Source organism: Pimephales promelas, chromosome 17 (genome assembly GCF_988280905.1).
Source record: "Pimephales promelas chromosome 17, fPimPro1.hap1.1, whole genome shotgun sequence".
NCBI lineage: Eukaryota > Metazoa > Chordata > Actinopteri > Cypriniformes > Leuciscidae > Pimephales > Pimephales promelas.
The window spans coordinates 26675870-26689836 of record NC_142785.1 but is presented as its reverse complement, the minus strand read 5'-3'; the positions used below and the strand labels follow the sequence as shown (position 1 = coordinate 26689836).

Genomic DNA, 13967 nt, shown 5'->3' with positions numbered 1-13967 from the left:
AATTTAGGCTATAAACAATCACCATTGTACCCTTGAGCAAGTCTTGCTCCGAGGGGATTGTTTCTGTAATGGGTGGACTCACTTTGGATAAACGAGTGCCTGCTAAGAACAGGTTCTGCTAATATTTAATGAAATGAATATATAAATGACACATGGATCGGTCATGATCTTGTTAAATATTTGTCAGGGTTTTACTCTTGAAAACTGCAGGGTTTTGGAAGTCAGCAGCAGGTCATGTGAAGGCCCATCCAAACAGCTATTAGCATGGCGTGACTGTAAGGAGGCTACTGGCAATCTATTCTGGGAGAGTTGTTTTGCACAGTGGCAAGGGACAGGCTGTAGCTGAAAGTGCTGATGGGACTCCCATGATCCCCTGGGGCTAGCGTGTTCAGAAAACCCCCAGCTACCCCACCAGAACAATCCAGGATTGGGAGGGGTATTGTGAAAGTGCTTTGTCCCAATGACAGGGGTGGGGAGTCCACAAAGAATGGCCTCTGCACTAGGCATGGTATAAATGGGTAATCACCAGAGCGCAACACACCGTTTACTGTAGATCATGGAAGTAAGCAGCCCATTTTTTCCACTGTTGCTAATGCTGCTGGGTCTGGCGCTGGACAGAGCATCCACCCATGCATTCAACCCAAGTCGCCTTCAACAGCACAAAGTCCTTCACCTTGGTGAGAAATGAAACGAACTCTAACCACTGACATCTTTCAAGTGCATTTCAAGTGGTGCTATCTTGAGAAGAAGAAAAAAAAACTGAATTTATACTTATTTCTATGTCTTTCTCAAAGATCCAAATATGGATTTCCTTTCCTTCTTTCCTCTCCTGGTACAACACCTTTCATTCGCTTCCACATAAATCCTGTGTACCTCATGTTTTCTTGTCTACATGGTACTTTAACTGACATTGACTTAAGTGTTGTTCTGTCCTTAGACTGGCCGAAGGACTGTGGCCTGCCTCATTTCAAACCAAACACAGTCGAGCGTATCGTGTCGGGCAATGAAGCGAGACCCCATTCCTGGCCGTGGCAGGTCTCACTACAGGTAAATTATCCTACAAATGACACAGCATGACTCAAGGTGTAGCAAAAGAGGAAGTCACTGATGCTTGTGTCTATTTTAATAGGTTCGTCCCAGAGGCAGTAAACATTATGTTCATGTGTGTGGAGGGACTCTGATCCATAAGAACTGGGTTCTTACTGCTGCTCATTGCTTCCAGAAGTAAGGCAAAGCATAAGTTTATCACTAGCAGGGTAGAACTAGGAGCACTCTTCTGCTTGGCAACTTTTCTGGTTGTTTTCCCCTTAGATATCATAATCAACCAACCACTTTTTGTATCCCTCTTGTTGACCAGGGGAAAAGCAGAGGATGCTAGTAGCTGGCGTATTGTTTTGGGTAAGCATCAACTGAAAAGATCAGAGTCCGCTGAGCGTACTTTCCCAGTGAAGAGGATCTACAGGCATGAGCACTTCCGTTATCCAGCCCACAGTGAGCTAGACTATGACATCGCATTGGTTAAAGCTGGCACGGACATCCCGACCACTAACTTCATCCGCTATGCCTGCCTGCCGCGCAAGCAGATCGACCTTAAACCAGGGCACTACTGCTGGGTGACTGGATGGGGGGACACACGAGGTAAAATATGTATCATAAGCCTTTTGTGCAATGCCATCATTGGCTCATAAAGTATAATAAGTGCAGAGTAGCACCCTCACTCACTACCATAAAAAACTGGTTAATTTTATGCCCCTAAGGGCGAAAACAAGAGCAATTTGATGTTGATATCAATGAGGTGATCCTCTTAACCAGAATATGGGTTTGGCATCTCTTCTTAGGCGGGAAAGAAAATGTGTCACTTGCTGAGGCACTGAATCAAGCTCGGCTCCCAGTCATTGACTACAAGACCTGCCGGCAGAAGAAGTTCTGGGGTGACCGCGTCCGAGACTCCATGATTTGCGCTGGGTTCCGTGATACAGAGGGGACTCCAGCTGCATGCCAGGTGAGAAAACTAATTAATTGGGAAATTTATCATGGTGCCCCATATTCAACTCTATTCACACCTTCTCTGTGGCTTTTCTTCCAAAAGGGTGACTCTGGTGGCCCGCTGCTGTGCCAGGTGGGGCGTGACCGCTGGGAGGTACACGGCATTGTGAGCTTCGGTCCTATTGGATGCACGGTGGAGAACAAGCCCAGCGTCTTCACTCGCACCGCAGCCTACATCCCATGGATAGAGGCTACACGCATAAGGGACTTCTTCTTGCACTGAATTCCCACTTTCAAGAATTATTTGCCCACATTTGTAGGTACAAGAAGAGTTGTGAAAGCAACTGATTTAGTGCCATGTCCCGGTCTGGGTCTGGCCCATGGACCTGCTTATCCATTTGTGGTCCGTGCACTGAGAGCTGGTGTGCATCATTGCAACCACCAGCCACCAAGTTAGGGTAGTTTGCACTGGTTTGTGGGTCGTTTCACCGCTATGCATGCGAGATTCTCCTGGGCTTTGCTATAGTACATGAACTGCAAAGTTTGAACTGCTTCCAGCTAAATCACATTGATCTCCACATTGTGTTCAGCAAGCCAAGCAACATTTTCTGTAAAACAGGTCCTGGCTATTCTACAATACATTCATCAGTTCAGTTGGCCTTGTTTTTTTCTGTAAAGAATGACATGTACATTTGCCCTCTCTTGGGTAGTCCAGTATTCAGTCCCTAAGGTGCTTTGACGGTTAACATCAAGTAGTGATAAGAACAAGTCTCCCTATAATACTCAAATGCTTTTCACCTAACAGGCTAGGTAATTTCCACACAGAATGGATATTTATATTTTACACTTTAAGATGCTACATTTATTTATAATCATTATTCTGAGAAGGAGATTTAATTATTGCAACATGCATCTAACACTCAATTATTCAAACTACAGGGAGAGGGACTTAGTGGTACAATACTACTCCTAGGATAATTTCGAGAAAGAATACTGTAATGAATTCTTAAAATGCTTTAACTCGCAAACATGTGAATGAATACTATAGCATATAAGGTCATAATAAAGGACATTCATTCTGTAATATTATAATTACCATTCCTGAGTACTCTACACATTGAGCGTAGTAAAAATAAATGTTGACCTGCTTACGAATAAACCATTTGGAAAACAAGACCCCTGTCAATTCATTTCTATGAAGTCTGTGACATTTTAGTACATTGAAAAACAAAATGTACTAAATGTTTAGAGCTATGTGACTGCAGTATTCCCAGTATGAAAGACTGGCCATTCATGCATCCATTGTATTATACAACTTTTAATACCACTAAAATACCAGACTGATCTCATGAAGTAGCGCGTGTATGACACGCCAATTCGTATTTCCATTTTTGGCATGCTATCAAGACGCATAATCGCCTTTCAGCGTGTTTATGAACGCCATTGACTTAACGTTATATAAATATATGACTTACCTCAACCCCGTCCCTAAACCTAACCGTCACTGGGGTTAATGGCATTTATGACTGTTCCCTTACCATCCTAGGTAAAAAAAAGATATGACTTACCTCAACCCCATCCCTAAACTTAACCGTCACTGGGGTTAATGGCATTAATGACTGGAGATTTGACTGCGTGTACGGACACGCGGAATGACGCGGACGTTAATGGCGTAGACATATACGCATACACGCGGATAGCTCAAAATGCGTAGAGAACACGCCACCTGACTCGAAAGTGGCGTATATGTTTACGCAAAAGTCATGATGTCATGTTGAAAATACAAATTAAGAACCTCAAAGTGTGGAAACTAGCATTTTATTTTAGATGGTTGAAGAGAGGAAGCGGACAGTTTAATCAGCACTGATAAAGTGCATCAATCTACAATGAGAACAGATTAAACCACATAATTAAAGGATACAGAGTTCATCTGTGCAATTTACACCAACAAAGACATGTACTTAAACAACTCTATGACTGAGATGTCACCAGCAAACTCACAGCTAGTCCACACAGCTGGAGGCAGTCTGGCTCTTCCATTTAAATATTACACCTACTGTAACTCTGAAGAAATCTGTGCACATGTGGTGGTCCAAGGGTTTCTTTAAAAAAGATATTTGAAGCATCTCCGAAAAGGGGTGAAAAGACTAAGAATGGGTTCAGAGTCAAAATAAGTCCATGGTTTGAGCTCTCAGTCATTCTCAGTAATGCGAAGGTGTTGACCCCTTCAGGTGATCCCAGTTGTTGTAAAGAGCATACAGCCCTGACATGGCTAAACCAATGAGACCTCCTCTAGCAGCTCCTTTGAGTCCACCTGAACACAATAAATATAAAAATATACAGTATGTAATAGATTATTATAATATTAACAAATATTACGTTCAATAGATTAAAGGGTTAGTTCACCCAAAAATAACGACTTTATTCTAACTATTCATTTGACGACGCATCCGTGAGAACTGGTAAGTTGACACTCACAATCATTTGATGGGAAAGTGTGAAAAGTAAGAAATTTATTTTGGAGCATTGGAAAGGGATTTTTACGTTTTCTCGTTGATTTCTCAAGATTAGTACATCCAAGAAATGCACACTTCAGAACCATTTTAAGCACTACATCGAGACCCATCTGTGTCATCTTCTCAGTTCTCACGCATGCATCGTAGTGCTCTCGTGAACTCACACCAGACGCCCACATGGAAGAAAATTAATAGTTGTGAAAATGAATAAAGTCGGGTTTTTTGCACACAAAAAATATTCTCATCGCTTGATAAACTTTATGCTGAGCCACTGTAGTCACTTGTAATAACGATGTCTAACTAACCTTTCTGGGCCGGCAGATGCACTAACTTAGCAGCTTATGAAGGAGTGAGACATAAGCCTGTCGCGATAAATCAATTACTCGCACGATAAAAAAAAATTAGCTCGATAATCTTTCGGACCGCAATAATTTCCATTTGCATGCCTTTTTGTTTTCCTTCTCTCTCTCTCTCTACCAAAGAGAGTGGATGACAACTCTCTGTTCCTTAGCGTGAACTAGAGCTTAGATTCTCTGCCCCAGCCCGAACTTGACCCAAGACTGGGGCCGATATTTCCTGACACTATCCTTGGGCCGGGCCCTTGATCTAGAGACGTGCACTCCCAACGCAATAGAGTTCAGTACGGCACTAGATTTGATGGATGAGCACGGGCGGTAATGCACTCACTCTGTGTGTTCGGGTTGCGGGAGAATAAAACGATTCGCATTCACATTATCATTATTTTAGACGTAAATAGTCTCAGAACGACAATATTATCGTTTATCACAATAATTTCTTGGAAAATGAATAGTCCAGCAAAATTTGTTATCGTGACCTAGTGAGACAGCTTGCAGATTTGATCAAAAATATCTTAATTTGTGTTCTGAAGATGAACAAAAGTCTTACGGGGTTGGAACAACAAGAGGGTGAGTAATTACAGAATTTTCATTTTTGGGTGGACACTGAAGGGGCAATATTGAGCACTGAAGTCAATGTGACTTTTCCTTACCTGTAGATTTAAAAAGCATTCCTGTTAACGTTCCAGCTGCCACTGTGTTGATGTCATCCTCTGCGCCTCTGGCCTTCTCAATGGCCACACCAAACACACTATACAAAAGAGCTGTAGAGAAAAAACAAAATGCATTTTTATTTATCATATAGCTATCCGTTTTTACTGATTGGATAGCTGTATTATGGTAAAACAGTTCTATTTACACCTGGCCACATAGATTTCCCTTCGCAAGGTGAATATAAAGCCTATCTTCAATTCCTGCATTATATGCAAATTTAACGGAGTTCACATTTAATGGAGTTCACAAAAGCAACAGATTTGATCATTATTTATCATAAAATAATTTCAAGATCAAATACCACAAAAGGAAAAAGTACACCATCAGCACTGGTCAGATCATTTAGTCTCTAGGGGTGTAACAATATATACAATATTTTTGTATTTTGAGTTTTAGTGTCAGTACTAAATACTACTACATAATACATACTAGTATTATACAGTATACTGGGGGGAATATTTGTGGGTCTTCATAATGCCAAATGTGCTCTCATGCATATATTTTTTAACATTTTGTGATTGTAAAATTGACTGTAGGTTCAACAACCAGAAGAATTTACACTTGTCCAGTTTCATTTGGAACGCCCTCCTGAAGTGGTTTGAATGATCGGATTTAAATCCGTCTCAAAATCGTTTCAGAGTGCAACCTGGTCTATTCCCGATTGGATAGCTATCCAATCAGAAAACAAAAAAATAATGAAGTGACCAGGTGCAAAAAGGCCCTTTAACTAATGACAAAACAGGTTGAGATATTCTTTTACACAATCTGTTTGAATTCAATGCAATTCTTACCCACAGATCCTAGTGTGTTGGCCCATGATGCCCCTTGTCGTGTGACCATGTTCAAAATCCTGAAAACAATTAATTAAAAAAAAAAAAAAAAACATTACAAAGGTCAATATTACAATAGGATTCAATGGGTAATAAATAATGGATAAACAGTTTTAGTGAATGTTGACGTTTAGTGAATGTTTAGTGAATCTTTCCGATCAACAACTGCCTTGATTGCAGTTCTCTGTTCATCTTTTAAAATTAAAGCCATGCCGATTTCTTTTACAACAGACGCAATAGCGGAATCTATACATCTCAATTCTCCAGCTGCAGTCAACTTTGAGGGAAACCAGTTCAACCCAAGCGCTCTTTGATGACGTGATGATTACGTAACCGCAGATCATGTATTTCATCATGTAAAGCCCGCCCTGGCAATTTGATTGGCCTGACAATTTCTGAACCAATCATAATTACTCCTCAATGGATCGAGTCCAGACCGAACTTCCCGACCAAAAAATGTTCTGGGCAGGGTTCGGCTGGCATCCAGGCTAGCATTACGTGTAAAATTGTTTGTTTTTTTTTGTTAGTTTTTTTTTTAAACCAAGAGACTGACAGTCAAAACACTAACTAATGAAAAGCACTCCGTCAATGATTTTAACCCTCCAAAATTATGTTGCTCTAAATCTTTTTTTCCCTGTTTTAGCATGTACACTGCATTGCAGCAAATTTGTAAACATCTTATCTTTCATAATTAAGCATCATCCTATCAGCATGAAATTATGCAGTGACTTAAATAATTTCTAATCAAAGTTATTACAAAAGAACAGACACTTACTGTACGTTTCTGGGTTTAGACCATGGCATGTCTCTAGTTTCCATAAGGCCCATACGAAGACCATTAACTGTCCCAAAAGCAGCGCCTTCAAAGTAACGAGCAAAAGTTAAAAAGAGTGCAGATTAAAGACATGATAAGACTGATCAAAGACTGTGAAGAGACAGGCCTCACCTGTTATACAGCATCCCCCGATGGTGAAGAAGGCCAGCTCAAAGCGGCCTCGTGTTTTATTTGCCCCAGTTGGCAAGATGAACTCATCTGTGTCCTAACAGAGCAAGACAAGCACCATAAAAGCACCTTAATTGTAATGTTTTGTGTATTACTATAACTCCAATATCATAAAGGAAACACAATACAACCACAGAAGATTTTAATATAAAGTTAAATCTACATTCAAGAAATAATGTCAGGTCTTACAATAAATATCTGCATTTTATCAATCAATCAAGGCCAATACAATGTTCTGATCGTTATGTATGCTACAATTGTCCATTGCTGTTTAATTAATTGTTTGTACCATTAAACAACCTACAATGACAAGTTTCCAGTTTGACCCAGTTCAATCCTTTATAACTCTAACATGCCCTAGACTTCGTAAAATCAGAACACACGTCACACATACACCACGCAAACTTAAATAGACCTGAAATGTAGCTGTGGTCTCATTCACACTCACCTGGACAAGGTAACGAGGGTCAACATTGAGGTACGGCGAGAGAGGGCTCATCCCAGTCACTGAGAATGATAGATAACAAATACATACATTATCATAAATATATAGATTCTAGTAGCAAATCACTTGACCTTAAAGTGAATCGGACTGTTAAAGACTAACGTTAAAGCTTAGACACTTATCACGTAACTTACATGGTACTCCTGCGAGCTCAGTATTTGAATACTCCGGGGTTCCTCCACCGAAAAGACTCCCGAGTCCCCCTTTAAATCCTCCTGATTCCGGCGTGTTATTATTATCCATTTCTTTAGAGATGATTCAGAGAAAACCGCCTCGATGATCCTGCCTCTTCCTTACCGACCCGGTAAAACCGATGAACGCTAACGTTAGGCACACTAAACGATTTTCTTTACCGACAGGTTGTGTTGTATATCATTTGTTGAAAATTCCACATAGATGTCACTGTGCAAAATTGTTGTCAAGTGTTGGTGTTGGATAATTAGGGAGTTTTCAATTTCTGGTCGTGAGTCTCTGCATCTCTGACCTCCACATGCTGCCCTGCCGTAAAGTGTAAGGACACTGCTGACGTAACACTGCCGTAAAATTATTCGTGTGATCGCTCCATAGACTGTAATAAAAGCTCGAAGATTTCAACAAAACAGTAATATATGTAGGTGTACCGTTAAAATTAAATAAATATTGGTTTGCATATTTTGTATATCTAAAGTACCGAATGCAATATAAACATGGAAAGTATGCGATATTTGTGTTTAAGAGACTTGAAATGAGCTGTCAGTGAATTTACCAGTTTGCTGTACGACATTTTGCGACATTTTGTTTTGTTGCGCAAGTAAAGGGTGATTTTTGTTTTTCATTTCAGAAGAAAGATTCTGTAATTAAAAACAAACTCAACTAAAATTCATTACAATGACAATGATTTTTTTTTTTTAATGTTTAAATAAATAAATAAAATAAAAAAGTTAGTGAAGAAAAATGAAAGTAAGACATAGCTGTCAGATTTATATTATGCTGGGTTGTTTTATGGACCCAACCGTTGGATTTAAACATTTAGCCCTGGTTTCACAGACAATGCTTAGATTAAGCCAGTATTATGCCTTAGTTTGATTAGGGCATTTAAGTAGTTTTATAAACGTGCCTTAGAAATAAAAACCTTTGCTACCGTTGCTTTCAGTTAAATCAGCTCAAACATCTCGGACTAGCTTAAGCATTGTCTGTGAATTAAAAAAAAATTAAACCAACAAAAATTTAAAACAAATATGTCTTTTACAATATTTGACCCAAATATGGGTTAAAACAACCATTTTTAGTGTAGTAATTTTTTTTTTTTTTTTGCTGTATCAGAGATTAATGTATATATATGTTAAAACAGTTTAAACTGTTTAAAACAAGTTAAAACAGTAATGCATTCTGATTGAGTGCTATGAAATCCTGTTCATTATTTAAAGCTACTTTTGTATCTGATGTTGATTTTATGTGTAACAGTCATAATTGTTCAGATTGATAGTTTATTTTATTTTAAAATATTTATTTAAAAATATTTGACGGACATAAATAGACTTTGTGTTTGACATGATTGGAGAAAAATCTCAGAAACCACTGATGATGTTTTCCCACTAGATGGCAGACAAGGACAAATTTCAAAAGGCCTCTGATGGAGTTACATTAACTTTTCTTTTTTTCTTCAACTTCTTCTTCAGCTGGATAGTTTTTTTTCTTCTTCTTCCTTTCAGTTGATTTGTTAGTTTGTGTGGGGGGAAACATCTACCTCACACCGAATCATGTGCCACAATAAAGCATGTCCCGCAATGCATGCTTGAAAGCACAAATGGTTGTTGAGCACCATAAAGGTTGTCTTCTGATCCTCCTAGCCTGATGAGATTTAAGAGGAATTTGCTGGGTGGGAGGATGCTGAAGCAGAATTCTATCACCATTGCTAATTTTTTTCCTGTCTCTTTCTTTTCCACCCCTTGAGGTGGAGCAATAACGTTTGCCATTGTTGTCATTCTGTGAGCTCAGACTTCCTGGCATCCACACTAAATTACCCAGGGCTTTCTGTGGGAGCAGAAATGGCTCACTGTTCCCCAACAAAAAGACCATTCACAGTCAGTGGAAGGACTACTATAGACAGCCCACAGTGCTGAGAGAACCAGAGGCAGTCCAAAAGAGACAGGCACCCCGAGGAACTGGTTGCACTGGGAAATGACAGTGATGTCATAATGAATGCATCTCACAGATTATCTTTTCATCACGCTTGTGTTTTATCATCACACTTTGTTGTCGGCCTCTCATATTGAGAGTTTTTGTGGCTAAACTCAAACACAACAAATGTTGAGTAGCCTGCACACAAAAAAACTCCACAAGGACCCCAAAGGGGGTGTGTTTCCATGGAGATATGAAAGCCTCTTTTCCTTAAACTAGTTTTGAGGAGATGAGAGGGGAGGATAAGAGGGGGTGGGGGTTCAAAGGGGTCCTCTGAAACCTTTCAGATGAAGACATAAAAGCCATCACACTTTTTTCTCATAAAGAGTAAACAAGCAGGGCACATACTGTTGCTGTCTGAGATTCAACAGATTTATTTAGTTTTGAATTTCCATTAGCCATTAATCCAGGCATCACTGTCACATGATCTTTCAGAAATCGTTCTAGAATGCTGATTTGCTCTTATTTGTGCTAAATTTATCAATGTTGAAAACCGCTTATGCTTAATATTTTGTGGAAAGCATGATACATTTTTGATTAATAAAGTTTAATGAACAACATTTCTGTGAAATAGAAATATTTTTGTAACACTGTAAATTTAAATGTAATAGGTATTTGCTGAATAAAAGTATTCATTTCTTTTTTTTCTTTTTTAAAAGTACTTAAAACTTTTAAATATCAGTTTCCACAATTTTATTAACCCCATGGGATTGAAAAAAGTTATATAATTTTACATTTATTGTTATGAACAAATGCACAAAAATATAACTTAATTTTATAAGAAATATGGGATACGCCATAAATCTAAACAAACTGTTCCAAATTTGAAGTTGACATCCCAAAAAATTAGCTTTCAGTCAAATTTGGTTTGGCTGCAGAACCAAACGCTTCCACTAGATAAAATTTGTCTCCCATTCATTTCCAATGCGGTCATTTTGACCCTCAACAATACAAGTGTGATTTTTTTTTTCTTTCAGGACCATTTAACCTTTTGAATCATGTCCATGAAATTTGTGTGTGTTCACACAGTGGACAAAGTGCTAAAACCTACCAAATCAAAATTTCAAAATACCTAAACGTAAAAATGTATATATTTTTTTTACGGTATTTTTGATCAAATAATTGCAGAGACTTCTTTCAAAAACATATCATTATTTCAAACTTTGTATGTAAAAGTATTACGAGTATAATGTGTTATGTTATATATCGAACAACTCAAGAGTTAAACAGGATCACCTGTTTTAAAGTCTCTGGAAACTTGGAATCCACCCAAACTCATCAGTCCCCCCCTTAATGTGGATTTGTTTAGTTAAAGCCCAGCTGACACTCGCAATAGATTTACATCAGCCGTATAATATCCCAGATATACAAATTAAAAGCCGAGAGGCATAGTTGTCCCTTGGCATAGCTCTTCTCATTTCAAGCTCCACGTTATTCTCTGGCAGTGTTTTAGGACTTTGGCTTGGCTGCGAATGTTCTCCACTGTGGCCTGCCAAGTTCTGCTGTCCTCTCCCACCAGTCTGGACAACGTCCAGCCTTGTGGAGCCAGTGTGGGGGGCCAGGACTGAGCCAGACCCCAAGCCCCATCCCATGAGAGCAGACAGGAAGGGTGGGGAGGGGGGACCCCACAGAACGAGAGGAAGAGGAACGGGGACACCAATAGAAGACAGAGAAGCAACCTACAAGTTCAAACACACCATGTGCAAGTAAACTCTTTTCTTGGAAAACTCACTGGATGGAAGCGTGTAACTGCGCCCTACTGTGCGACTCCGCTGTGGCGTAACATCTGTTGTGTCATCCTGTTTAATTTGCAGCGTCCTTTATATGCACCCCACCATCACCACCTCTGATATTTCTCAGATCTTTAGCTATGAATAGAAACAATTACACAAGCTAGGTAAACAGCGATGACTTCCTCTCTTACATAAACACTGATGGAAGTGTCTGTGGAAACAGATCTTTAATAGAGCAGAAGGAAGTGTTCCTTGAGATTTGTTCTGGCTGAGCCCGTTGGGAGGACATTCCCCACCCTCTCCATATCCTCATGCTGGACATGTCTTTGTGGTCGTCATTGTTTAAGATCAAGTGCGGTTTGTTTCCTAGAAGACCCTCACATATGCTGACACCCCCCTTGGTTCAACAAAACTGTGAGGGAAGCTGATGAAATCATTCAAAGACATCATTCAAAGCTAAATAGAAGGAGTGTGAGTCGAAAGCTGATAAACAATGACAAAATTATTAATAGTAAAAACATGATATTTATGAAACATTATTTAGAGGTTCATTTTTGAGTGGTGTACAATACTCAATATTCAAAGCTCACCTAATGACATTATAAATGATTAAATCTATGACTAAATTATTAAAACTGAGTGTCAGTGTACATTCATTAATTGTGAACCCAGAGGTTTAAGAACTTATTCAATAAAAACAATATTTGTTACATATTGACAGTGTTATTTATTTATTTTAGGTTGTTTTAATATATTAATAATAAATAATGAATTTATGTAATTTTAGGTAATTCTGCAGCCCCCTTGGAAGTTTTCCAAGAACCACTGGTCTACAGGTGTTAGAAAGGTTGCAAAGCTTTTCATTTTTTATGCTGTAGTGAGACTCCCTATTGCCTAATTTTGTTTCAATAGCTTCTTTAGCGGAAATCAGGCTAAAAACTCCATTAATAATCTTAGTCTAATTGGGTACTGCGGAACTGCGGTAGGATTTTTTTTTTTTTTTTAAACAACCAATAAAGCATAGTTCAGTATCTGACAGATATTACTGGGATGTTTTAGGGAGGGTGTGTGGTTGAAGCTAGCAAAATGGAAATCACACCACCTTCTACTTCTTTTTTTTTACAGACACCATATTGAGTTGCATTGCAACATCCCTATTCGTTTTATCTACAAAAGGAATCTGTCGCCTCTTCCTTAAACTGACTGTGGGTTTGGCCTGCCATCGGCATCCAATAAGAACGGTAGATTGACAAGGAAGGAAGGAAGGAAGGAGGGAAGTAAAGGGTTCTATTTTCATTTGGTAAGTTGGGACAGAGAGTTCCGAGTTTGTTTTTTGGGCATAAAGGTTGTAAAGGTCATCACAGCCTCTGAGGGGGAAGTCAGAGTACGAGTCAAGAGGATACTGTGTCTCTCTCTAGGCTCTATACAGGGACTTACCCAGTTCATCTTTCCTCTTTGGCCCTCAGCAAAACTGTTATTCATTCCACTCATCTGCTGCATTACACTCCATTACTTATATGAGTTTTGATGAGGTAAGCAACGCTGTAAAGTTAAGGAGGTAGGATCAGACAAGAAATTGAAGTTTTAATTGCAGGTTAGAGATGGAGCGAGGATGAGAGGGAAAAAAAGGAAAGAGGGAGTGATTACCTAACATTGCAGCTAGTAATTTAAGAAAGGCAGGAACCATTTAACACAAAACGTATGGCGTTTAATGAACAGTTTGCCTTCAGTGGGAGCGAATTAATCGCGCTCTCTCCTTTTCGATACATTTAATTTTCTCCCTCTCAGTGCTCGTCCATTTTTTGTGTTATAAAGGGAACAGTATAGAACTAAAATGAAAATCGTTTCATTAGGGAATTTACTCACCTTTATACGTCATCTCAAGTATGCTACTTTTAACAAATGAAAAACACAATGGCGACTGGCGAGGGTCGTGAGAGAAAGGCATAATCTTCTAGACACCTCGCGCGTGCACAGACAATTCGTGCGCAACTGCGCCTTGTCACGGTCTCGGTTTAAGTTGGAGAAAATAGCCCGCAAGGGAACTTAACCTTCAAGGTGTAAGGGTAGCAGTTTGAATAAATAATGAACATAGAAGTAAGAAGTTTGAACTCTTCTCCACTTCATTAACTCCAAAAACCCGCGACTCCAGTAGCAAGTGCTC

At 39.2% G+C, this 13967-nt stretch overlaps 2 protein-coding genes across 2 annotated transcripts; one reads left to right on the top strand and one right to left on the bottom strand.

The window, feature by feature from the left end:
* Positions 1-275: 275 nt before the first annotated feature.
* On the top strand, positions 276-3124 carry LOC120474691 (chymotrypsin-like elastase family member 2A). The gene is made up of 6 exons (XM_039665191.2): positions 276-677; positions 938-1047; positions 1130-1224; positions 1358-1638; positions 1839-2002; positions 2090-3124. Exons 1-6 carry the CDS (start codon positions 557-559, stop codon positions 2267-2269), a joined length of 951 nt encoding a protein of 316 aa, XP_039521125.2. The 5' UTR covers positions 276-556; the 3' UTR covers positions 2270-3124.
* A 664-nt stretch (positions 3125-3788) lies between these two features.
* On the bottom strand, positions 3789-8415 carry timm23a (translocase of inner mitochondrial membrane 23 homolog a (yeast)). Its single transcript, XM_039665192.2, has 7 exons — positions 8045-8415; positions 7854-7912; positions 7349-7442; positions 7178-7262; positions 6364-6422; positions 5512-5622; positions 3789-4300 (listed from the first exon to the last, which is right to left on the bottom strand). Exons 1-7 carry the CDS (start codon positions 8151-8153, stop codon positions 4188-4190), a joined length of 630 nt encoding a protein of 209 aa, XP_039521126.2. The 5' UTR covers positions 8154-8415; the 3' UTR covers positions 3789-4187.
* Between the last annotated feature and the right edge of the window lie 5552 nt (positions 8416-13967).